The sequence below is a fragment of the Raphanus sativus genome, chromosome 3 (genome assembly GCF_000801105.2).
Source record: "Raphanus sativus cultivar WK10039 chromosome 3, ASM80110v3, whole genome shotgun sequence".
In the NCBI taxonomy this organism is placed as follows: Eukaryota; Viridiplantae; Streptophyta; class Magnoliopsida; order Brassicales; family Brassicaceae; genus Raphanus; species Raphanus sativus.
Window position 1 is genome coordinate 13,913 of NC_079513.1, and position 25,117 is coordinate 39,029.

At 29.2% G+C, this 25,117-nt stretch overlaps 3 protein-coding genes and 1 long non-coding RNA gene across 7 annotated transcripts; 1 reads left to right on the top strand and 3 right to left on the bottom strand.

Moving 5' to 3' along the window:
• Positions 1-5,242: 5,242 nt before the first annotated feature.
• Positions 5,243-6,514, bottom strand: LOC130509344 (uncharacterized). 2 transcript variants are annotated; one of them, XR_008943417.1, is made up of 5 exons: positions 6,424-6,514; positions 6,248-6,338; positions 6,037-6,123; positions 5,825-5,914; positions 5,243-5,729 (listed from the first exon to the last, which is right to left on the bottom strand). It is a non-coding gene; the product is annotated as an uncharacterized LOC130509344 (long non-coding RNA). The 2 variants fall into 2 exon arrangements; XR_008943418.1 differs by having other exon boundaries at positions 6,037-6,139.
• Positions 6,515-11,955: 5,441 nt separating this feature from the next.
• LOC108847116 (NADH dehydrogenase [ubiquinone] flavoprotein 2, mitochondrial) lies at positions 11,956-15,058 on the top strand. The gene is made up of 10 exons (XM_018620306.2): positions 11,956-12,112; positions 12,207-12,239; positions 12,326-12,391; positions 13,407-13,523; positions 13,686-13,763; positions 13,847-13,952; positions 14,046-14,092; positions 14,202-14,279; positions 14,380-14,445; positions 14,664-15,058. Exons 1-10 carry the CDS (start codon positions 12,038-12,040, stop codon positions 14,769-14,771), a joined length of 774 nt encoding a protein of 257 aa, XP_018475808.1. The 5' UTR covers positions 11,956-12,037; the 3' UTR covers positions 14,772-15,058.
• A 171-nt stretch (positions 15,059-15,229) lies between these two features.
• On the bottom strand, positions 15,230-17,643 carry LOC108844752 (transcription factor UNE12). Of its 2 annotated transcripts, XM_057005003.1 has the most exons (7): positions 17,138-17,643; positions 16,942-17,064; positions 16,794-16,859; positions 16,608-16,673; positions 15,938-16,018; positions 15,604-15,856; positions 15,230-15,399 (listed from the first exon to the last, which is right to left on the bottom strand). In XM_057005003.1, exons 1-6 carry the CDS (start codon positions 17,483-17,485, stop codon positions 15,617-15,619), a joined length of 924 nt encoding a protein of 307 aa, XP_056860983.1. In that variant the 5' UTR covers positions 17,486-17,643; the 3' UTR covers positions 15,230-15,399; positions 15,604-15,616. The 2 variants fall into 2 exon arrangements, with proteins under 2 accessions (XP_056860983.1, XP_018473550.1); XM_018618048.2 differs by having other exon boundaries at positions 15,230-15,856; positions 17,138-17,642.
• Positions 17,644-17,857: 214 nt separating this feature from the next.
• LOC108846080 (V-type proton ATPase subunit F) lies at positions 17,858-19,481 on the bottom strand. 2 transcript variants are annotated; one of them, XM_018619286.2, is made up of 5 exons: positions 19,404-19,481; positions 19,176-19,256; positions 18,877-18,958; positions 18,608-18,690; positions 17,858-18,238 (listed from the first exon to the last, which is right to left on the bottom strand). In XM_018619286.2, the coding sequence occupies exons 2-5, from the start codon at positions 19,236-19,238 to the stop codon at positions 18,080-18,082; spliced, it is 387 nt and encodes a 128-aa protein (XP_018474788.1). In that variant the 5' UTR covers positions 19,239-19,256; positions 19,404-19,481; the 3' UTR covers positions 17,858-18,079. The 2 variants fall into 2 exon arrangements, with proteins under 2 accessions (XP_018474788.1, XP_018474790.1); XM_018619288.2 differs by having other exon boundaries at positions 19,176-19,253; positions 19,404-19,467.
• Between the last annotated feature and the right edge of the window lie 5,636 nt (positions 19,482-25,117).

Below are 25,117 nucleotides of genomic sequence, written 5' to 3' on the forward strand. Positions count from 1 at the left end.
ATCAGAATAACGTCAGGAGTCTTTCTATATATTAAATAAGAAGTCACTAAAGTGACTTCTGCTGGCGTGTCACTCATATAAGTACTTTGAGAAAAATTCTTATAATTTCATTGGTCGATGATTTTTATTTTTTTATTTATATTAAATAAAATCTAACAAAACAATCCTAAAATTTTTATGTTAGTTGCCAAAACATTTATATAACCTTATGCACAATCATTTATAGTATCAAATAGTAGCAATTATGGAAATTCTATATAATACTCTATTATTTATTCTTTTCACTAATATTTTATTTGTAATTTGTATGAATGATGTTGTCAGAAAATAGTTAATAAAACTAATTTACTAGCTTTATCTTTTTCTATTTTTAACAGTCGTAAAAGCTTTATTTTCCTATATAAGTTATAAAATATATAAAACATATAATTTTAACAAAACCTTATTATAAAAACTATTAATGCATCATATAATGAGTTTATAAATTATTTTGTTATTCAATGAGTGAATATAAATCAATTATTAATGTTTTGTAATCCATCAGATTTTAAAATTTTAAGATAATTTAAGTTGATAGATTCTAAAATCTCTGCAGTATACATTAGATTTTGAATTCAATCATTTGTTCATGAGAATCCATAGGAAATGATTTGAAATCAATTTAAAATACAAATAATTTTAAAATATTTGAAAGTTGAATAGCACTAGATTTTAAAAACTAAATTTAAATCATTCATTGAATAACACTAGATTTTAAAACAGAATTTAGAATCATCACTTGAATAACAATGGATTGTGTTATTCAATGAGTGAATATAAATCAATTATTAATGTTTTGTAATCCATCAAATTTTTAAATTTTAAGATAATTTAAGTTGATAGATTCTAAAATCTCTCCAGTATACCTTACATTTTGAATTCAATCATTTGTTCATGAGAATCCATAGGAAATGATTTGAAATCAATTCAAAATACAAATAATTTTAAAATCTTTGAAAGTTGAACAGCACTAGATTTTAAAAACTAAATTTAAATCATTCATTGAATAACACTAGATTTTAAAACATAACTTAGAATCATCACTTGAATAACAATGGATTGTGTTTAGATTTAAACTCTATTAAAATACATGATTGAAATTGAAATCATCTGTGGTGGTGAATATATATTTTGTAAAAAAATATAAAATAATTTATATTGATTCATATTATGGTTTATAAAATATATATAATTGTTTATAATTATATTAATATTTAGTAATTATTTTTAAGGTTATAAATCATCAATAATGATTGTTGTATCATTAATACGAATTTACAAATCAATATATAAAGATCTATAAAATTTTATAAAGATTTAAAAACCATTGATAAGGAAGAATTTCACATCATTTATAGGAGTTTAGAAAATATTATATAAGGTTACCAGGTTTGTAAAATATTTGAAATTAAAATTCATTGATAAGTATTTAGAAAATATTTTAAATAATTTTTAAGTTTATAAATTATTTATCATAGATAAAGTATTATTTTCTTGAGTTATCAAACCATTTATTAGGATTTATGAAACTATTTATAAAGACTTAAAAACTTCTGAGAAGTAATTCATAAAATTTAGTATTTGTAAATATTTTATAAATTATTTATAATTATAGTTTTCGCTACCAAAGATTATAAAATGTTATCAAATAAGAATCAATCGAAAATATTATTTTTTTCACAAGTTCCATCATTTTCAAAACTTTTTCAGAAATCTTAAAAGCAAAAGTATTGTTTTGATTTTATCTAAAAGTAAAACAACCACAAAAATTTCATCAATCATAAAACAATCCAAAAGAATATTATGAATAAAAGTATATTCCTAAATTTATGAATTTTAATATTTCTTAATTTTTTAATTAAATTAATAGAATTCACATATATAGTTGTGTTTTTATATTTTATTTGCAAGTGTGTGTCTGTTTGTCACATGAGTTCATGTTTTTGGATTTAATAATTTTATGGATGAAAAATTAGATCTACAAACCAATTAAACTATATATATATACTAACGATAATGTTATAAAATAAATTAAATGAAATATGTTTTGTAAAAGGTGTAAAAAATCTAACTAAATACCACATAAATCATATTTAAGAATTTAATAAGGGTTAATAAATAAAATATGTTTATTAAAATAATTATCTACCAAAACTTCACATTCGGTTTTGAAATATTAAATTTATTATTTGAAGTCAAAACATAAAATAATATATAATATTGAATTTTGAAAATTATTTACACCCCCAAAACTTGCAGGCATCTATCTAGTTATCAGAAAACCTCATCTTTAACTATCTAACTAGGATAGTACCCGCGCTTAAAAGCGCGAAACTATTTTTGTGGACAAATTTATTAACATATATTTGTTTACTAATATGTTTAGATATGGACCTTCGATTTTCGGCTTGCTTAATATTATTTTCATTTTTATTTGATTCTAGTTCAATTGTGGTTTTTGCTTTTTGATTCTAGTGATTTTATGAATTTAAGGGCATGATTGGTTTTCCCGCTAACATCCGCAAATGCAGTTTTTGCAGTTGGTAGCGGTTGTTGGAGTTTTGTAACAATAACATGAAACGCTATAAACCGCTCCAAACCACCATTAACCTCTTAAATCCAAAAACTTGTTCCAGATAGCGTTTGCGGTTGCCGGAGGGTAAATTTTTTTTTTTTTAAAAAGCAATATAAAATAAGACTTAAAATATTTAAATTGAAATAATATAAATACAAAATATATATATTTTTATTATAATTTTTAAACATATTTTCTATAATTTTTGAAAATGTAAAATTATAATTTTATAAATATAATTTTTATATTTATTATAATATTATGGTTTCTCATATTTTTATAAGTATATAAAATGTAAATATTTTTAATTTTTATTTAACCGCTGCTGGATTTGATGGTTAACCAGTCATGAGTATCCCGTAAATGTACCTATTTCTAATTGTTGTACCACTCATACAAATATCTTAAAAACGTTTAAAACTGCAACCATCCGCATTCGCAAATACCCGCAACCATTGTGGTTATACCAATCAGATCCTAAATTTCATTTTGGTTTGGTTATTTTGGTTTTTAGTTTGGTTAAATAACAATTTTAGAAATCGATAAAATTTATTACACTATCAACCAAAGTATTATTAACAAATCTATTCCCTGAATATTAAATAAACAGGGGTATTTGTAAATATGCAAGTAACTTTTAGTAATACTAAAATATAATATTCAATGATTACTATTTAAGAAAATCAGTGAATAGTTGTAGATATGCACATAAGAATCATTTATTTTATGTAGTTAGTATATATTTTACTAAATTTCAGCGAATTTAGATTAGTTAAATTAATATTAAAACATTATTAATCAGTCAATTTAATTAATTTAGACATAAACTGAGTATTAAAATATACAAATTTTTTTTTGCAAATCTATTACTAAATAGATTATTAGTCAGCCAAAATGTCCTAATATTATTAGAATTAGTTTAAATATACTATATTCTTTTATCTTACAGATATTATGACGAAAATGGACAAATAAAACAATGATCAAAGATGGACAAATATGATGATAGATGCAGTTTAAAAAAAGATGCAGTTCGTATACTAACATTTAAAAAATGGACAAATATTAATTATTTAACAATGGTGTGGTCTCAGGTGCAATTCGTGGAAGATAAGCAAACATGATTTGTATATTAAGAAGATATACACTTGTAATCAGTATTGAGACGATCCTATAATTTATAAGGAGAGACAAACTTAGCGAAGTATTTCTTAGGTACGGTCAGGTCGGTTTCTAATTGAAATTTGTATTGTATAAATAAACTAGGTCGGTCCGTCCTACGGACGGGAAATTAGATAAAAACTATTCTATATGAATTTACATTAATTTTATGAAGCATTTTTAAATTTTTTGTATGATATTAGGATTAAACATGCCATACTGGCAGATAAGAAAATGAAAAATAATTAAAATATAATATATGTGGAATATTTGGTTTTCTCTAAACTAAAAATAATGATAATCTTTACTACTTGTTTTGTTGTTTTTATTTAAAAAAATATTTTTCATTAATGTAATATATTACCTTTTTATTGTTAGATATACCTTTATTACAAAAGTAAGTAAATTGCAGCTGAAATTCAATGTATAAATCATGAATTATTTTCATTCTTATATTTTTAAATCCGTTGTTACTACTCTGTTTTATACGTTTTAAACCTACTGATGATGTAGATAATATGGAAATTTTGAATTTTGCTTCTAAAGCTAGTTAAATAACTTAAAAATCAAAAAATTGATTATTTTAGAATATAAGCATTTTATTAAAACTTTTTTCAAATACACCATATCAGTGAAACTGTTTAAGATTATTAAACAAATATTATTGTTAGTTTTAGAGTATATATAGTTAGTAACTTTGTACATTGGTTTTATTATATTACCTTTTGAATACTAACTTTGTACATTGGTTTTATTATATATATAGTTAGTTTATTATATCCTAAAAAAATTTACCATATTTTTTATTGCTAAACTTTTTATTAAATATTGTTATTTTATTTTCATAATATTATATTCTCAATCGATATATTACGTACTAAATTTTCGGATCAAGTAACACTGATTCACTGAATATTTTGAACAGGATTTTGTAAAGGTATATTATTATGAAATTAATTATCTATTATAGTCTATTACTATAACATAAAGTTATAAAATTAGATTCCACCAATATTTACTTTTAAATCATAATATGCAGATTTTCATGCTACTAAAGATAATGTATCTTTACGTTTATGGAATTTAACCAATATATATTTTAGTTAATTCCATAAAGAACTTTGTTAAGCATATAAACCTTCGACCAACGGTAGCTGGATATGGAAAAGAGTTTAGGATACAAATCATTGTGTCCACACCTATTGGAAGTAGTGTCGAAAAATTCTTTTTTTTTTTAAGTTGTAGTGGCTGCATTTTTGATTCGATATACGAATTCAATGGTACGTAATTTGCTGTAAACTTACTCTGTGCAGTGAACATATCAATTGATATACCAAGTGTTATTAACTGAAACGATTAACAGATAATTTTATAATGACTTAGAATAGAAGAAGATTCAGAGAAGAAGATTAAAGTAGAATCACAGTCTAGAAAGAATACTATATATACAAAAACACATAGACCAAATCCTTGTGTACACTCGTGTGCTTTTTCTACATGTGGGGTTATATATTAAGTAGATATGATTACACCCTACTTGCTGTTAAGACTCTTTTTATATTTAGACAAAGTAGGTTGTTGATGGTTCCAGTTTGGGAGAAGGCTACACATCAAATTTAGCTTCTAGTTAGTTTACAAAAAAAAAAAAAAATTAGCTTCTAGTTCATCAAAGTACTGCAGATCTCTGTTTTGTATTTATCCTCTTTTGAGTCCTCTATCTCAGTAGCCGTACAACTGCAGCAGATACACATCTATTTCTTACTTCAAAAGATCATGTCTTGTCATGTATAACGTGCTAAGGATGATGCAATCAACATCTCCGTTCTTGAGACAGCCTTCATACTTTGAACAGTAAGAAGATTAGATGACACAGGGAAAGAAATATCTATCTGAGATATCTTCATGTACTATAGAGTAAGAATCGAGATCTGAGTGTCTTCTGTTTTGACTGATCCTAAACCACAAATATAAGAACTATTAATACAGTGCATAACGAAAAATCTGTTGCAAAAGTAATATCAGGAAAAAATGGAATTGCAAGTGCCTCACTTTAAATGAAAGAGACATGTATAGCTTCTGCATCAGTTTCCTTGTCGAAAAACACATGTGTTCTCGAGGTGGCATTAAAGAACAAACGTCCTGCAGAAAAAGTATTCCATGTGTGTTTTAAGAATATTAAGCTTCTCCCATGTAATCACTGAACTTTAAAATTAGTATAAGTGATAGTATGCATGTGTTTTTAATTCCAGACAGAAATATACCTCCTACAATCTTTGTGTTTATGCTACTTGCAACAACAACCCCTGGATATCCGGGAATCCTTCAAGTTTATTGTGATAAGAGACAGCCTGTGAATCAAACAGACTCAAAGTGACAGAGATATGTGTGTGAAGAGGAAGACATATCATAAAATGGTCAGATATATATATATTCAAAAGGTTTTGAATAGATTCAAATATATAAGAGAGTTACCTGTCGATCTTGATAGTCGCCGTAACTCGCTCTTTTACTTGAGGAATGTCACTCACTGTACTTCTCACAGCAGTGAGCTCACCAATAACGGCTGCGAGATTGAGAACATCTTAATTTATTATCTGTTTCAATGATAAGTATGTCGTAAGTGACACTTCTTGTGGTTATGTCTTTACCTTGTTGAGTCTCTCATCTGAGTTTCTTAAATGATTTACGACTCGAAGAGGCTCTCACATCGAACTTGACTGCTTGCACTGCTCCAGCATTACGGACCAACTGTATTAAACCAAAGTCTCTCAGAATATCCAATTTTGATCATATCTCGAGTAAGGAGTCTAACTTACCTAACTGGACGAAGGAGATGAAAAGAACTTTTTCTGCAGAGCGATGAAACATCTTGATATTTTTAAACACACATGGAATACTTAATATTCTTAAAAATCTGATGTGTTTAACTTAATATTCTTAAAACACACATGGAATACTTTTTCTGCAGGATGTTTGTTCTTTAATGCCACCTCGAGAACACATGTGTTTTTCGACAAGGAAACTGATGCAGAAGCTATACATGTCTCTTTCATTTAAAACAACAGCGATGATTAAAAATCTACTCTATTAAAAATCTGATGTGTCAAACTGAGAGAGTATGAGTTTCCAACGTGTCATCTGATGTGGCGCAAAGAGGAGAGAAAGAAGTGTATTATATATAAATAGATAACCGAAAGATGGTTTTTGTAAGGTCGGTTTGATTTAAGTAACTTGGTTAGTATAACAAATATTTTGTATAATAAGCATGTTTAAGAAATAGTTGAATTTAGAATAGGTCCAAACTTAAATGATAACATTTACAGTAGATAAAAATATGATTTTATTTTAATAGAGTAAACTAGATTTTGACCCGCCCTTAAAAGGGCGGGTATATGTTTTGTTTTATATTTTTTTTTGAAATTTAATTTTTATATTTGTAGTTTTTAGTTATTTTGTACTTTTTATTGTATAATATTTTAAGGGTGGGTATATGTTTTGTTTTATATTTTTTTTGAAATTTAATTTTTATATTTGTAGTTTTTAGTTATTTTTGTACTTTTTATTGTATAATATTTTTAATATAATTAATAAAAAAATTAATCTATTCTATTAATTTAGCATCATGATTCATGACCAATTGATAAAAAGTTATATCCAACTACTTTTTATTTATATTACCTACTTAAAAAATAAATCATATATTTTATAACCATAACCACTTTTATTAATCAAATACGTATCTCATATCAAGAATTCTCGGACCCATTTTTTTTTAGAGTTAATTGGCTGAATACCCTAAAACAATGCATATACTATAAAGGGGGGTGGAGGAGGGGAGAATGGTAGTGATGGGGGGAAGAAAATTGTGGGGATTTAATGTATGGAATGCAAATAGGGTGAGTTTGGTGTGTAGAGAGTGCAATTATTCTTCTTTTTAATACAACCAGGTTGCGTTTCTATTTTTGTCAATATTCAACCCTTTTTCTGTTTAATTCATCCCAAATGCTATTCAATAATTTCAACCTATTTTTTCGAATTTCGACCTTTTAATTGATGAATATAACACATTACTTTATGTAATAAATTTATACAGTTACATTATTGACATAGTATAATGATTTTTTGAGTACTCTTTATAGTATCGGGTAATATGTATAAAATGTTATTATTATATTATAACCATTTTATATTTGTTAATAACTAAAAATAAAACATTTATTGTAGTTTCACTATCTGTCATTTTAAAGACGGGTCATAATCTAGTAATTATATTAAAATAGTTGGATCACACATATATTAATAGATCATGTTCCTGTTCTAATAGTATATATTTAAATAATTATTAGTTTTAATATTATTTTATTTTTATTATATATCGTAACTCTAAATTGTTATAGAAAATGTTTAAATTATATTTTTATTTTACAAATAAAATATAAATAATTTAAATTTTAAAAGTTTACTAAACTTTTAAACATTACTTTTTAATATTGATATATTTTAATCTATTATATTAAATTAGAAAATGACCTATTGATATAGGTTTATTCCACCTATTTTAATAAAGTTAAAACCTTTTACTAATCATTTAAGAATTTCTTTTTACACAAATATGATTACAAAGAAAAACACAAAGATGAATAAAAAGATACAAATATAAAAATTAAATTTCTAAAAAAAATTCAAAAGGCGGGTATTTTTTTGTTTTATTTTTTTTAGAAACTTAATCATATTTGTGTTTTTCTTTGTAGTCATATCTGTGTATACTATTTTTTTTTTTAAAAAGATATTAGTAAAAGGGTTTGATACGTGTATATTGTGGTGTTTCATAACTATAAACTTGTACCTAGTGTTTTGAACCCCAATCCGAACCCGCGGTTGAAATGGTAAATCTGGTGATCTAATATGTAATTCGGTTTGGATTTTAGAAAAAAAATCATTAATTAATCATCCGGTAAAACTTATGAAAACCCGCTAAAACCCAGAACTCGTGCATCAGTTGAATCACTGGTTGAACCAATGCATAACTTTTTTGATTTTTAGTTATATTATTAGAAGTTGTTTGCATTCTAATTACGAAGTTAGATTCTCACTCGCCATTTTTAAGGCGGATATATTTTTTGTTTTATATTTTTTTTTAGAAATTCAATTTTCATATTTTTGTTTTTCTTTGTAATCATATTTATGTTTTTATTTGTACTCATATTTGTGTAAAATATTTTTATTTAAATTATTAGTAAATTTTTTTGATAATTGCATTTAATCTGTGATGTTACATAACTATACACTTGTGTCATAGTCATTTGACCATTTCACACATTAATTTTGTACTTTACCTCAAAACAATTTTTTTTTTCAAATAACAAAGTATAGTTACAATTTTGTTTAGTAATCATTTACCTAATTTGCAAATATGAGTTTCTAAAATAATTCATCAGTTTAGAGTTAGTTAAAATCTCAAATAGTAGTTGGTAACTGCTTTCAAATTAGTTATCCTATATTCCAAAAAAATTCTGGAAACTCAAAAACATTAGTATTTAAATGTTGTTGTTGGACTGGTCGATTGTCCCTAACTTTTTCCCCGAGTAACTGACCATAAAAATCAATTAATCACGATTTTCCGTTTTTGTAACCACCAAGTTAACCGCGTATCAATATTCCTGTGCATAACTTAGTGGATCCCGATAATTACGAAACTAAAGGGACCCGAAACTAAATTGATGGTTATTACAAAATATATATTTAGATGCAGTGGTTTATTTTTCAAAATAGATAAAGTGGGAAATTAATTGTTGGACTGAACTTATATCAATGGGGCACACTTCAACTTTAATAGTATTGACTAGATTATGACCCGCCCTCCAGAGGGCGGGTATATTTTTTATTTCTTATTTTATTTTAAATTTTTAATTTTCATATTCGTATTTTTAAAATTATTTTACTTTTTTCTTTTGTAATCATATTTGTATAAAAATATACCCATCCTCTGAAATTTATTTTATTAATCGGTAGTTATATATTACATGATAGTTTATATTTATTGTATTAATTGGCCACATAAAAAAGGTTTGATATTATGAAGTTTAGTTTTTCTTTAATTTACATTGGATTTTGACATGCCCTTAAAAGATCGGATATATTTTTTGTTTTATATATTTTTTTAAAAAATTAAATTTTATATCCGTATTTTTAATCATATTTGTATTTTTCATTATATAATATTTGTTTATATGACTAATAAGAGGTTTTAATCTTAAACATTCATATTTGTTTTTAGTCATATTTGTATTTTTCATTGTATGATATTTAACATTCATATATTTATTTTATACAACTCAAAAACCAAGAGACACATAGCCCTCCAAATCAACGGACTTGGGTTTCATTTTTCTTTTATAATAAGTTTCTTCATCTTATTACTGTTTTTATAGTTGTGTTTTTCTAGGTCAACGATTTGTCATAGTGATGTTATATCTACATTAGGTTGATATATTTATAACCTGCACAATGTCCACTCCTATGCAGAGTATTAATTTCCCAAAATTCTCGGTATCTAACAGTTTGTGTAACCATTTTTACTGACTATGATCTAATAACCGTTTCTTTTTCTTTTCTCAATCTAATAACTGTTTCATGTACCTCATTACCTATGATTGCAGTTATATTTTAGAAGCAATCTATCTTATTAAAACAGAAGTACACATATAGAATACCCCTTAGTTTTCAGTGTTATTTACAATTGCATGCCACTGAGAATTAAATTGAATTTCCTATTTTAATACTTGTCTTTTTCAGTTATATTAATGTGTTTTTTTTCTTATTTTAATATTTGTCTTTTTCAGTTAGATCAATGTGTTTTTTTCTTTCCTATTTTAATGTTTGTATTTTTAGTTAGATTAATGTATTTTGTTTTTTATTCTTCAACAATTAATGATATTTTAAAGTTGTCTTTTTTGTCAACTTAAAATTGTCTAAACTATTTGAAAATATAAAAATAGTCAAAATAAACATATAAAGTAGATAAACAATAATCAAACACCAAAAATATTTAAAATATATATTTATTCTCCATCCAAATATTGAAGTTCAACCTATTTTTTAATTTTTAATTTAGGTATTTTGGCTTACATTACTCAAATTTATATGTTTTGAGAAATTTAAAGTATATATAAATTTTGAAAATTTTAAAATAATTCAAACGGGCTATCCGTATCCGAACCGAACCCGCAAATACCCGAATCAAACCGAAACCAAAATTTATAAATATTTGAATGTTGCTGAAATCTTTAAACTCGGAAATCTCAAACCCAAATAGATTTTAACCGTATCAGTGGGTATTCAAATACACATCCCTAACGTAGTCAATGTAAAATGATCAAGTATTACAAATACATCATTTAAACAGAAAATTAATACCCGTGCGGTCGCACGGGTCAATATCTAGTTATGTTTTAAATTGGACACAACATATATCAACTGGTCAAACAGCAAAATTAATAGAATAGATATGACAAAAAAATGTTGTTTTATACAAAAGGACCTACTTCTTAAAGGTGGTTGGAGTCACGGCGGAGATCTTCTTCTTAGAAGTGAAGTTTGCCGGTGATGTTTGAGAGAGGTGGTTCTCGAGTTCGCCGGTCTAGGGTTTCAAGTGGTTGAAAGTCGATGGAGATATCGAGGTACGATTATACTCCTCGGCGTGATGACTGTGCGCTGTAGAACGGGTTAGGTTTCGGTTTGGAGGCTTTGTCGGTTTCAAAGCTCCGACGAACGTGGTGGTGCAACGGCGGAAGCGGCTGGGTTGAGGCGGTATCGACGGATGTCGAGTGAATGGAGCAGAGTCCTCCACGTGTCGCGACTGCCTCCTCATCGTTTTGTCCGTCTGGGCCGTGGGTCTTGTGGTTTTGGGCCGAGGGCCGTTGTATGTTTTTGTGCAGCCCGTGGTTGTTTGGGCTTTTAGTTTGTTTTCTGGTTGTAACCGGGCTTCGGCCAGTTATGGATTTTGTCCATTTATATAATCTAAATCTTTGAGGGAAAAAAAAAAAAAATACAAAAGGACCTACAAAACTATAATGCAACATCAATAATAGGTTGGAGAGTGAAACCAGATATGGGCTTATTATTACAGCAGGCCCAAATCCATGTGGTCAATCCTGCGCCAAGTGATGATAGTGAGAAACCGAGTCTAGCTCTTCCTCTTCCCCTTCTTCTTCCTCAGATCAAAAATCAGCTTCGTCTCTCGTTTCCTCAAAGTCGTCGAAAATGCTGGGTAGGCTCGCTGCGAAGCGTCTCCTCGAGATCCGTCAAGTTCTCCGTCAACCACAATCTTCTTCTCAGGTAATCCTCCAATTATATTTCTCCTTCGTTAATTAGCGTTTTTTTCCCCCGATCTCATCCTCAGGTTTCGTTTTTCAATATCTTTTTTTCACAGGCGTCTCGAAGCTTCTCGACAGCCTTGAACTACGTGAGTCTTGGTGATATATTTTAATTGAATCATCTCTCTATCCTTTTAAGTTAATGTAATCTGATGGTGGTTGTTGATGATTATAGCACCTGGATTCTCCTGATAACAAACCGGATCTTCCATGGGAGTTTTCTGAGGCTAACAAATCTAAGGTCTCTCACTTTATCAAATCGCTTCTTCTTACTGTCTTTGATAATGACGAATACAATTACATTGTGTTGATACGAATTGGGATTTTATCCAAATTCGTCTTTTTTTTAAAAAAAAGAGGCTTATATGCCAAATAACCAAAAAAAGAGGATCTTTAGTGAGAGGTTAAAGAGAGTTAGGAAGAGAAATGAGGAGAGAGGTGGTGTTTTTGGTTAGATAGTGAATTTGTGTTTTTTTTTTCTTTTTAATGTATATAAGGTGCAATTTCCCAATGTAAAATTGTCATCTTGGTTAAAGAATTTATATCTGGATGTGGTGTTAAGAACAGTGTAGATGTGGAAATAGTTTATACTCTTCAGGGGGCTCTCTAGTTTCCTATTTATTTGATATTCTCAGACCAGAAGCAGCTCCGGATTTCTTTAACTTCCTTTCATTACCCTTGTTTGATATGAGATTAGGCTAGTTTGCATTCCTAGAAAGGATAGTTAAGGCAGAGAATGGGAGTTTCTGACCATTCTTTGAATTGGCTATTTAGGAACTGATATATAAAGAAGAAGATTGTCAGGGGATTAGTGAACTGGTTTTGCGGGAGTAAAAATAGTAAAATACTAATAGTTATCTCAGACCAGAAGCAGCTCTGAATATGTTTAACATGCTTTCACTACCCTTCTTCTACATAGAGCTTAAGATAGTTAAAAAGGAATGGGTTTGTTTGTTCTTGACTAACATAGTCCTTGGCTTCTGATCTCGTGAGTTTGCTTTCCTAGAATAGAATAGAAAGAACTGGAGTTTTTGATCATTCTTTGAGTTGGCTGCTTAGGAACTGATATAAGAAGGGGGAAAGACTGTTGGGAGATTAGTAAACTAGTTTTGTGGAGTAGAAAATTCTAAATTTATTCGTGCGTATATGGTTCCCTTTTACTGCTTCTGTCATGTCTGGCTGCATTAGTCTTGCTTTGAAAGTGAAATGTATTTTCCCAGGCCTTCGGTATCTGATATTTTGTTCAAAATCTCTAGGTTAAGGAGATACTCTCTTACTATCCCTCAAACTACAAGCAGTCTGCAGTGATTCCTCTTCTTGATCTTGCCCAACAACAGCATGGAGGCTGGCTCCCTGTTTCAGCAATGAATGCGGTACACTTCTGTTATTTTTTTCAGCTGTACTCTTACTTAATGAAAGGATTGTGAAGTGGCTGTCTATTATCATTTTTCTTTTTGCCATTTCCCGCTTTTGTTTGATTGTCGTTGTTAGGAGCCGTCGAATGATTTTACCAACACGACAATACCACATTGCAGGTTGCTAAAGCTATAGAAGTGGCTCCTATCCGTGTTTATGAGGTTGCAACGTTTTACTCCATGTTCAACAGGGCAAAGGTAAGAACTACTTACTACCCATATACTCAAATTTCTACTAAAACAAGCATCGCACGCTCATTTTTCATTTTGTGCTCTTACAGGTCGGAAAGTACCACCTGTTAGTTTGTGGCACAACACCTTGCATGATCCGTGGTTCACGAGATATCGAATCAGCTTTGCTAGACCATTTGGGTGTGAAGCGCGGCGGTAAAGCTCTATAACCAACCATTCATGAACAAAATCATAATACGGTTCCTCACTCATAACGATACCTGGCTTTCTTAATTATGTATGTTGCAGAAGTCACAAAGGATGGTTTATTCTCTGTTGGAGAGATGGAATGCATGGTATGGATTTTACTTATCACCTCTTTACTTTCATGAAACCGTAAATCCATGCACAACCATCGCCTAGATTAATATTTCTTGATCTCATGTAATTGTTTTTTCTTGACAGGGATGCTGTGTTAATGCGCCCATGATCACTGTGGCAGATTACTCCAATGGATCAGAAGGATATACATATAACTATTTCGTATGTCAAATAACTTTTCTTTCCTTCCGCATTTTTTCCTTCCTTTATGCTCTAAAAGAGTAAAATCATATTCACACTGTCTTATTGATACAATAAACAGGAAGATGTTACACCTGAGAAAGTTGTAGAGATTGTTGAAAAGCTGAGAAAAGGAGAAAAGCCACCGGTAAGACACCTAAACTAACCCATTTCATTTGAATACTCTCCTGATGTTCCTCTCGTACTATAATTTTTCACTAACCAGTCTTATAATGGTCTTAAGGGTTCCTTATCCGGTTCTGGTTTGGTTTTTTTTTTAAGTTCTAGTTTGGTTGTGTAGCAAAAGATGTCAGCGTGGAACTCAAAACCCATATCAATATTCTGATTATGTTATATTTGTTTTAGCATGGGACTCAAAATCCAAAGAGGATCAAGTGCGGTCCTGAAGGAGGAAACACTACACTGCTCGGCGAGCCAAAGCCACCACAGTTCCGTGATCTCGACGCTTGCTAAGCTGAGTTCTTATAAGCCGACGTTTTTTCTTTTTCTTTTGAAGATCAATAACGCTAAAGGCTATAGTGATGTTTGAAGCCTATAGCATCAAACTGAGATTGCATACTCTTTGTAGTTTGTCTTCTTGGTTTGGAATATCGACCCCATTTTAAAACAAATGACCAAAGAGCATTATCTTTTGTTATTATCTCCCTTCCAAGATTCCAAGGTTTATGGTGAGAGTGAATTTTGTTGTAATAAAGACTTGTATGTGTTTCTATTTTCTTGATTTATCACTCTGTTACAAATTGCGAAAATTATCATACCTATGATTTTAAAACAGGACTAATTCTATAGCAATAGATTTGACAAGTTCATCAGCCAAAAAATAGTTTTAGTAAAGGGAACTATTGATATTATTTGATTATTTTTTATGATCACATGCCAATTCATATAAATAAATAATAATAATACAACGGTACACAAATTCGAATACTTTATTATATTCTTCCAATTTGTACACAAATTCAACAAGGTCCCACATACTTCCCACTACTACTAGTCTACTACTCAAATACCCTTTTTAAGCTCCTTCATCAACCTCCCACTAAAGTCATGAAAACCAAAAGGTGCTTTCATCAAAGTCCACCTAAAATGATAACAAATCATATTTAATCAAGTAAGCTTTTGACAAACTCCCTTCTACTTTAAATCCTACATTGATTCCATCTCCCACGCCATACAAGTGGGTGTGAGAGGGAGATGAAGCAGCAAGAAACCAGAGTCATCATGAGTTGTAGTAGTAGAAAGTAAAGCCACGTTGGACCGTTTGAGTTGCTGTACAAACCCTTACTTGCACAAAAACCCTACTGTGGTGGAGGAGGATTGGTCTCTGGTTTAACCACTGATGATGTATCTGGAGGCTGAGAATGGTAAATCGCCATAGCCAGTGAGATAGGCATCATACAAAGAGCCTTTGATTGAAGTAGCTGCATAGCTGCTCCAACGTTTTCTTCCATCAACTTAGCCACTTGGCGTTCAGTCCCATCGTTTGACCATTTCTCCCACGCAGGTTGTGGCGTCCTTCCACCATCACTCGTTTCATCCTATTGAGAGATTGCAATAAATCAGTTTTGAGTAAAAAAACCCATTTTATTACTAAAAAGTTTTGATGTTTTCTTTTTTACCTCAACTGATGATGACAAAGGCATATCAGTAACAAGTGGAGCAACCGCACCAGCCCCACCAAGTCGACTCATGCTCAAAACCTACCAAAAGTTGACCAAAGTGAGACATAAAAATCATCATTCAGAGGGATAAGCTTTATCCCATAAAAATAAAACTTTTACTTTATCAGATGAGCATGGAAGGTTTTCATAAAAAAAAAACAATAAATCAAAAGTTATATTATCTTATCAGAAATCCATCATTGCATACTACTGTCTCCATTATCTTTAAGCAACCGACTACATTTTGATATTAAGAAGCGTTTGATCTAAGAGATTATATTATAATCTGAGCATGATGATTATACTTGATGTTTTAATATAGTATTTTAATCCTAAACATGATTAGCCTCTCTATATGACAAAACAGAAAAGGTGTTTAAAAGAGAGACTAAGTGCAAAAGAAAAACAAAAGCATTTTGGACTTTGTATATTACTCTTTACCACATTAAAAAATCAAGATTGAAATTTGGGTTGAAAAAGGGTAGGTGATGATGGGACCACAATTCAGACCAGGAATCAGTTTTGAGAATTTCAAATTTAACATAACTAAGTTACTTCAAAACATGATTTTTATGTTACAAATCCTATGAACGAACAGACAGGAAAGAACAAGACTGGTTTATAGTACCTTAACTTGGAGCCTGAGAAACTTAACATAGTCCACAATCTCATCGATCATAGCAGCTCTATCTGTCTGCAAATAAAGACAACAGAACCAACTAAGTGTTAAACCTTCAAGAAATGAAACAAGTTCCAAAGCCTAGAAATTTTTTATTTAAAGGTGAGGAGGAGGCTTCAAGTAAAAGATACAAACCTTGTTAACAGTGGGAACAAGTTCTTGAAGCGCCCTGATCCGTTCAGCTATTCTTTCCCTACGTAGCTGTAACAAACAAAGTTCAAAGCTTTCAGCTTTACCCCCTCCAATAAAAACAAAAGAGAATCAATCTGAAGTAAAGTAATACCCTTTCAGCGATGCTATGTGGATCAGTAGCTTGACCACGCCTAGCTCGAACCCTAGGACGGATTGATGTAGGCTGATGTGGCGCTGCTGGAGCTGGCTGTTGCATCGGCTGCCCATGAAAAACCTTTTCAACAACACAAACTATGTAAGAAAACATGTAATCAAAGCAGTTCAGCACAACCAAGAAGTGAACTTACAGGTCCTTTCATAGAAGAAGAAGAAGAACGATTCACACTTCCATGACCACCTTCAGGTCTAAGGAAGCCATGTCCTTTGCCTTGGTCAAGACTCAACCCTAGAGGAAACATCTGATTGTGAAACCCAGTTGGTCCGCTTCCTCCTACTCCTAACCCACCACCACCCATGTGACTTCCTTCCTCTCCTGAACCCAGCTGCAGCATCATCGGCGGTGCTCCTCCTCCTCCGCCTAACCCACCGTCGGATGAAGAAGCTGAGAAGTTGGGAAGACCGAGGATTTGGTCGAAGAAGTCATCAGAAGGTGTTTGGTCTGAAAGGTTACCATGTGGGTTGTTGTTACTAGCCATTTTTTGGTTTTGAGTTAAAAAAAAAGAATAGATTTTTGGACTCGGTGAGTTATGACTTATGATTAGCGAGTTTGAGTCTTCTATAGAGAAAATCTACATGAGAAAAAAGTTGCAGAAAAAGCTGTTTGGTGAGTGATGCCTTTAAAATGAATGAGGAGGAAGAAGACAGAGAACAAAAGTGTGAAACTTTATGCTCTGTTTCTATTAAAAAAAATTATCTTTTTGTGAAAGGTCCTTGCTTTTTCAGATTATTTCACTTTTGCCATTGTCTTCTTTAGCTTCCAGAAGCAATAGATAAACAGTAAATGGGCTGGAACTTTGTGGTTGCCAGGAACAATAGACGGAGTCATTGTAGAAAGTCTTCACTTAAAATCTTAAAGTCTGCTCTTGTCTCTTGTTATACACAAGAGACTCACTCTCTTTATTTAATGCAAAAAGAACCAGATGGTGTTATCATTCCTTCTTACTGATATAACATCCATTTCCGAATAAAAATCAAGAGATACATTATTGAAAACTGAGAAATACAAGAATGTCAAAAACCAAACAAATGATATATAAAGCTCAGCAAGCTTTGCAGGATGTGTATATGTTTTAACGCTGTGACACAGATTCAGCAGAGAAGAGGTACTTGACACGGGAGAGAACAGAGTCATGAGCAGGATCATAAGGATGGTCCTTGGAAGGGATCTCCAGGATTGCAGGAACTGGCTTGTTGTAGCTATCCACCAAGAACCTGATCATATTGGCAACCTACACACATATAACATTATCTCATCATGTTTTTTGACACTAAAAGAAACAGACTTTGAATTAATATAGAGCTCAATCAAAAGGTTGATTACACAGTGGCCTTATCTTATGTTCAGTCACACAATTGGATCCAATAATGCTAATTGCTGGGAACAAGATAACAGAAAACAACCTTACCATAACAGTAACTTTTGATCCATGATTTAAAAGAGTGCAAGCAGGAAAAGTATACATTAATGGCACTAAACATATATGGGCTCAATAAAGTGGAGTAGTACAAGCCATGACCTCTTTGATAACGACACAAATAACACTACACAGACACAGCAGTAAATTATTTTTCTTTTGTAAATGTAACAGTGCACTTACATATTGGCTGATGAGGATGATAGCAATGTCATCTCTTGATGAGAATTCCTTGAAAGCATCCTCAATTTGTCTCACCGTTGTCTCTAAAAGACAAAAACAACAATAATCAATTAATTATACAGTTCAACAGAAACAGAAGCTCCGAAAGTTATCTCCTACCAAGAGACCCTATGAGATTGACTTTGATGCAAAGATTCAACTAACTTGATTTAATCAAAATGACTAACAATATTTTACTAGAGATCATTATGAGTTAAAAGAAAGCGTACTTGAATCCACAATAAGGTAATTAGTCTTCCTCCTTATGTCAACATTACCAACTCCAGCCATCAAGAATCCAACAACAGTGTCCTGTAACACAACATTTCACACAAGTAAAAAGACTACAGCTTTCACATAAAGATTACAACTTTCACAAAACAAATCTGTAGATAGAGTTTCAGATCACATCTCAGAGATCCAAACATCAAACATTGATCTAATGAATCAAACCACCACCAAAACTCAAATCTCTCATCATCATCATCAGAGAGTTAAAAAGAAGATTACTTTTGTAACGGGTTTTTACCTCGTCAGCGATCATAGCGATAAGGGCAGAGTTGCGAGCAGGGATTGAAGCTCTCCCAGCCATATTTGATTCAAACTACTACTACACACAGACAGAACAACAACAACAAAACAAAAGAACCCTAATCAAATTGGGAAAAATCGAAAATTGGGGTTAAGAAACCCTAATCAATTCCTGATCTCAGATCGTAAAATGAAGCTTGGAAGATGGAGAACAAAGCTCATTTACCTTTTTGTCTTCTCTCTGTTTCTTCTCGTTTCTCCTCCTTGGGATTTGATTGACACGATAGAGATTCGTAATCACTAACTTGAAAGTCAGAAACAAGGAATTGACTATTTTACCCCTGCTTTCGCCACCTAATATCATTACTACCCCTCTTTTAATAGTGAGAAATTGCAGCCTGCATATAGGAGGACTGAGACGGATTCAGATATCTAGAAAATTTGAGGTATCCGGATCCGTATTTGGACTTGCGGATATTCGGATTCTAGATATCCGTTTATGTATCATACTATCCGCGGATATGTAGATTTGGATTCATAAAAATAACTAATAAAATAAAAATAATAATTTTAAAAATATGAAAATATGAAAATTCTAAAATAATATATAAATTAAATATTTATACAAGATTTATAAATATAAATATGAATATAATATTAAAAAAATTAAAATATAGTATTATAAAACTAGTTTTATGAATACATATTAACATATCAAATATAATTATTAATAAAATTAAAAGGTTTTAATATATTTTATAAATACGGATCCGGATCCAGGTGTCCGGACCTAAAAATTAAGATATCCGGATCCGGATTCGGTTTTGACAGATCCTTAATTTTACTATCCGGATTCGGATGTGGATCCCTCAGATATCCTATTTTCGGAGCAGATCCGGAGGGGATCTCGGATAGAATCCGGATCCCAGATAGTAAGTCTCAGGCCTAGTATACACAATTTATATTCTAATTAAGTGAATACCCTAAATCTCACACCATGGTGTCTTAGTTGATAGAGAGCAAACTTGTCACATCATAGGTAGTTTACTAATTTTATCATTCTTTTTGAGCTTTAAATCAATTCACTCTTTAATAATTGCTGAGGATGGCACAAACGTAAGTAACTAATCATAGCTAGGTCTGTGAATTTGAGTCGTAGCCCATGAGTCCCGCCCCGTTTGACCCGCCGCGGAGCGGATGCGGATCGAACCGTTTGCAAAAACCGATTCGTGGATGCGGGTTATGAATATTTTATATGGGACGTGTGTGGGTTGGTGGATTTTGAATCATGGATACTCACCAACCTGCAATTTTTTTTTTAATTTTTTTTAAAATGATTATTTTTTTGTAAAAAAGTATATTTTTAAAAAATTGCAAAAATTTTAAAATAATAACTAAAAAATTAGAAATATATAAATTTTAATTATAATTATATTGTTTATATATATTTAGAAAAGGTAATTTAAATAATTATTTTAGAAAAAAATATATAACCCGCAGGTTACACGCAAAATTAAGAATGGCGGGTGCGAGTATAAATTTATTTGTTTACGAGTTGTGCGGATCAGAGTTTTTGACCAAAAAATATTAAAATACGCGGGTTGCGGGTCATGCGGGACGGGTTCGACCATCAACCCAACCCTAATCATAGCCAACTTGTCTTTGCAAGGATACTTTCGTAATTTTCCATGTCTCTTTCTTGTCTAACTTGGACAAAAAAACCTTTGTAGTAAAGGTTAGCAAAACAAACAAACAAGTCAAACCGATTCAAACCTAGCCGAAGTTAAACTGAAACCAAACCAAACCGTGTTCTTTACATGATCCAATTAGTTTATGTTTTATCAACCCGAATAGTTTGATTTGATTTGGTTTTAAACTGATAGCCCAAGTTATCTATTAATAAATATATATATATATATATACATTATGAAATTATTTTCTTAAATTCTGTTTTCTTTTTTTTTTCTTTAACTTTCCAAATATGATGCAAATAATACTATCGATACTATTATATGAAGTTATTTTACTGATTTATCACATTCTCTATGATTTTAGCTAATTTTGCTTATTTGTCATATTCTTATTAGTTTTTAATTAAATCATCAATTTATTAATTTAGATAATATAAATATTTCAAACTTTTGAATTAATTTATTAATTTAAATAATATAAATATCTCGTATATATACTATTATTTATGAAGTGATTTTGCTGATTTGTCACATTTTCCATGATTTTAGATAATTTTGATTATTTGTCATATTCTTATTAGTTTTTAGATTAAATCATCAATTTATTAATTTAGATAATATAAATATTTCTAATTTTCTGATTAATTTATTAATTCAAATAATATAAATATCTCGAAATTTCTAATTGTAATTATGATAATAATTAATTTAACTTTCACAAGATTCTTATTAGTTTTTAGCTTAAATCATTAATTTATTAATTTAAATAATATAAATATTTCAAAAACAATAATTGGAATTAAAAATATAATTATTTTAAACAAGTTATGACCAATTCGTATCATATGATGTAAGATGTTTTAAACTCTATAGTTTTATTTTTCTAACTCATTCCAAGTTGTCTCGATTATAGTTTTTGACATATGTATTTATGTACTTTTGATATTTGCTTTTTTTAGTTGGAGTTCTATGTTTTTTCTTCTTTCTTTGAGTTTGAAAGACAATGAGAAAATCAGTTTTGTTTCATGGAGTTTTGGAATTATGAATTAGGTATTATAAATTATTTCGGTAGTTATTTCACGTGTATGTTTTATTATTGTTTAATCTATAAGAAAAAATATGCTTTGATATTAAGTTTAGAAAGTTGCATATGTAACCATGTTATGAACATGTGTTTAATGATTTAATTTCTAAAACGGTTAAAGTAAATATATTTTTAATGGATAATTAGATTTATCATTATATAATTAACCATAAATTAATTTTAATAATAAAGCTATCATTATCTATTTTTATTTTATTAAAAATAAACTTATGAAATATTAAGATAAGTCGATGTAAATATTGATCAAGTAAACCAATGAAATATTGTCATTATCTCAGTTTGTTTTTAAAAAGTTTTTTTTCTAAATTATCATTCAACTTTAGTTTTTATTTACTTTTTATTTATTTTGTTCTCATTTTGTGTGTTTTAGTGTTTTTGGTAATTTAATACATGTTTCTGGTTCAAAAATAAAAAGTAGATTAAGAGAGAACAAAATTTTACATTTTTACTTTACTCTATTGTGTGAAATATTTTTGATATATAATTATTCTCTCATGGTCTCATAGTTTTATAATGTTCCTTTGTGTTAAGAAGACGTAGACCGAAATAAAAATCAAGAAAACTAAAATGATTAAGAATATAAAAAATAAGTTATCATAATATTTAAATCATAATACATATATTAATAACTATTAGTAAAATGATTATGCATGTGCAGGCAAAACACCTAGTTATTTATGTTCTCGAATTCTAATCCTAATATGAAATACCTAAATATTGTACTAAAAGCATAATAAAGTGAAAATCTGTTTTCAGGTAGACCAGAGATAAATTTAATATTTATACTTTTTATTTTTTGAATACATTGTTTTATTAATTGATTTTTTTACCTAAGATAGTTTATATTTTATCCCTACTTTTTATAAGTTGACTATCTTTTAGTCAAACTAATTAGACTTTTATCCGCACTTTCAAAAGCGCGGATTTGGTTTTGGGTGACATATTAGTTGGTTTTAGTACTGTTTTTTTTTAAAAATTGATTTACATATTGATATTGAAAATAGATATTCAGTATCTTCATATCCGACATGAACTTGCGGCTGAACCGGTAAATCTCAGTGATTGGTATATAATTCGGTTCAAATTTAATGAAAAATGTCTAATTAAAAATATGATAAAGCCTGATAAAATCTAAAATATTATCATTAATTCGTGACATAACCATGATTGACCTATTAAATCCCCATAGAAAAACAATAATATTTTAAAACTAAATTTTATGTAACTTTAAAAATTTAAAAAGTATCGGATTTGTTTTTTGTTATTTGATGAATTTTTTACTATTTAAAAAATGATATTAGAAAAACCTAAATTTATTTATATGAAAATAGTAGCTTATTTTGTTATTTATATTTTATGAGGAATAAGTTTTAAGATGTCGGAAATATTTAAATATATAATTTTTCACAGATTGCATTAAATCGATTCAGATATGGAAGATCTTAATTAATACATAATTGAGTGAAATATTTGTTTAGATTTACTTTTTAAATCTTACCTTATTTAAGTTATACTAGAGCTTGACCTACACTCGTATGGATTTTCATTTTACGATAGATATATAAATTTTTTATACATAATAATTTAATGGTTGTATTTGCACTACTTTAGTTTATTTTTGAGACCAAGCATTACGATACAGTATCGTGTTTTGTAATTTTACAAAAAATATTTTGATTTAGGTATTAATATAACACTAGATTTTGACCCGCGCTTTTGAAGCGCGGAATATTTTACGATGAAAAATTTCACTAATAATTTAACAAATATTTTGGTTATTTTAAAGAGTGTGTATTTAAAATATTTTTGCATTTAAATCAGTATTTTTAAATTCAACCTGATTGTGATTATACCGGTTAATCCGGAGACCTGACAATTCAATTTATGTTTTTTAAAAATATTCATATTACAAAATCACTAAAACCCGAGACTAACCGATTGAACTGATGGATGACCGATATGTAATCTAATTGGATTTAAATTGTAATAGTTTCATAATTTGTAATCTTATAATCGAAATTTTAAAGTTCACTATTTTGCAATTTATGAAATTATGACGTTTCTACAAAATTTTAAAGAGAAAATGATAGATCTAAAAAAAACTAAGATTAATTATTGTATTATTTGGAAACATTGATAGTAGTATAAAAATATATTGTTTGGAAACATTGATAGTAGTATAAAGAAATAAGTATATTGTTTGGAAACATGGATAGTAGTATAAAGAAAGGAACATTAATGACTTAATATATGTTTAACTATAAAGTATAAATGTGTATTTAATTTAAAAACTTACAAAATAAATGTTAGGTCCAACAGAATGTTTCTGTTTTAATAAGATAGATGCCAAATCAAATATATATTAACATTTCTTTCATATTATTGTATTACTTATACATATTATTAGTTTTAAACTTCTCCTAAAACATTATAAAAAGAAGGTAATATATGAGTGAATCACGCCTAATATATATGCAAATCATTTCATTTGTTTGTTTTATTAGCCAATCATCTAAACTTTAGGAATATGTTAGAAATTTAAATTGGTCTCCCATATTTTAGGCTGTTTGTCTTAAACAGATAGCTATTATTAAGGTAGTAGGAGAACTCGAAAATATTAAGGTAAAAAAATAGGAAATGTTTTCTTTGAATGTTATTGATTTTAGGAGAATACAAAAGTATTATTTTTGATTTTGTGGGCAAAAATATCTTTTGATAATAACTAACCAAATTAAAATTTTGAAATATATTTTGCATTTTAGCCCTTTAAACAAACCATATGATTGTTCATCAAATATGTTTTGTAATGTTTTTGAAAAAACCCGTAAACACACACAATGGTAACTACAGAAAAGGAACCACAACATGCAAATGATTTATTGGTTTACATGAGAACAATAGTTATATGAGAAATAATTCTTTGATGAGTACACGATTTAATAATTATTATAAATATTTGCTTGACTTTATGTGTTAGGTTTTAAACAATTAGTGTATAATAGTAGTTAATTAAATCGTGCAACGATGGATTTTATTCTGAAGACAAAAAAACCGAGATATAATTAATTTTTAAAATCATTATATTTGGTCTAGTATGTCAATTTAATTAAACTGATTTAGTTATGCAGTTAAATGACCTATTAA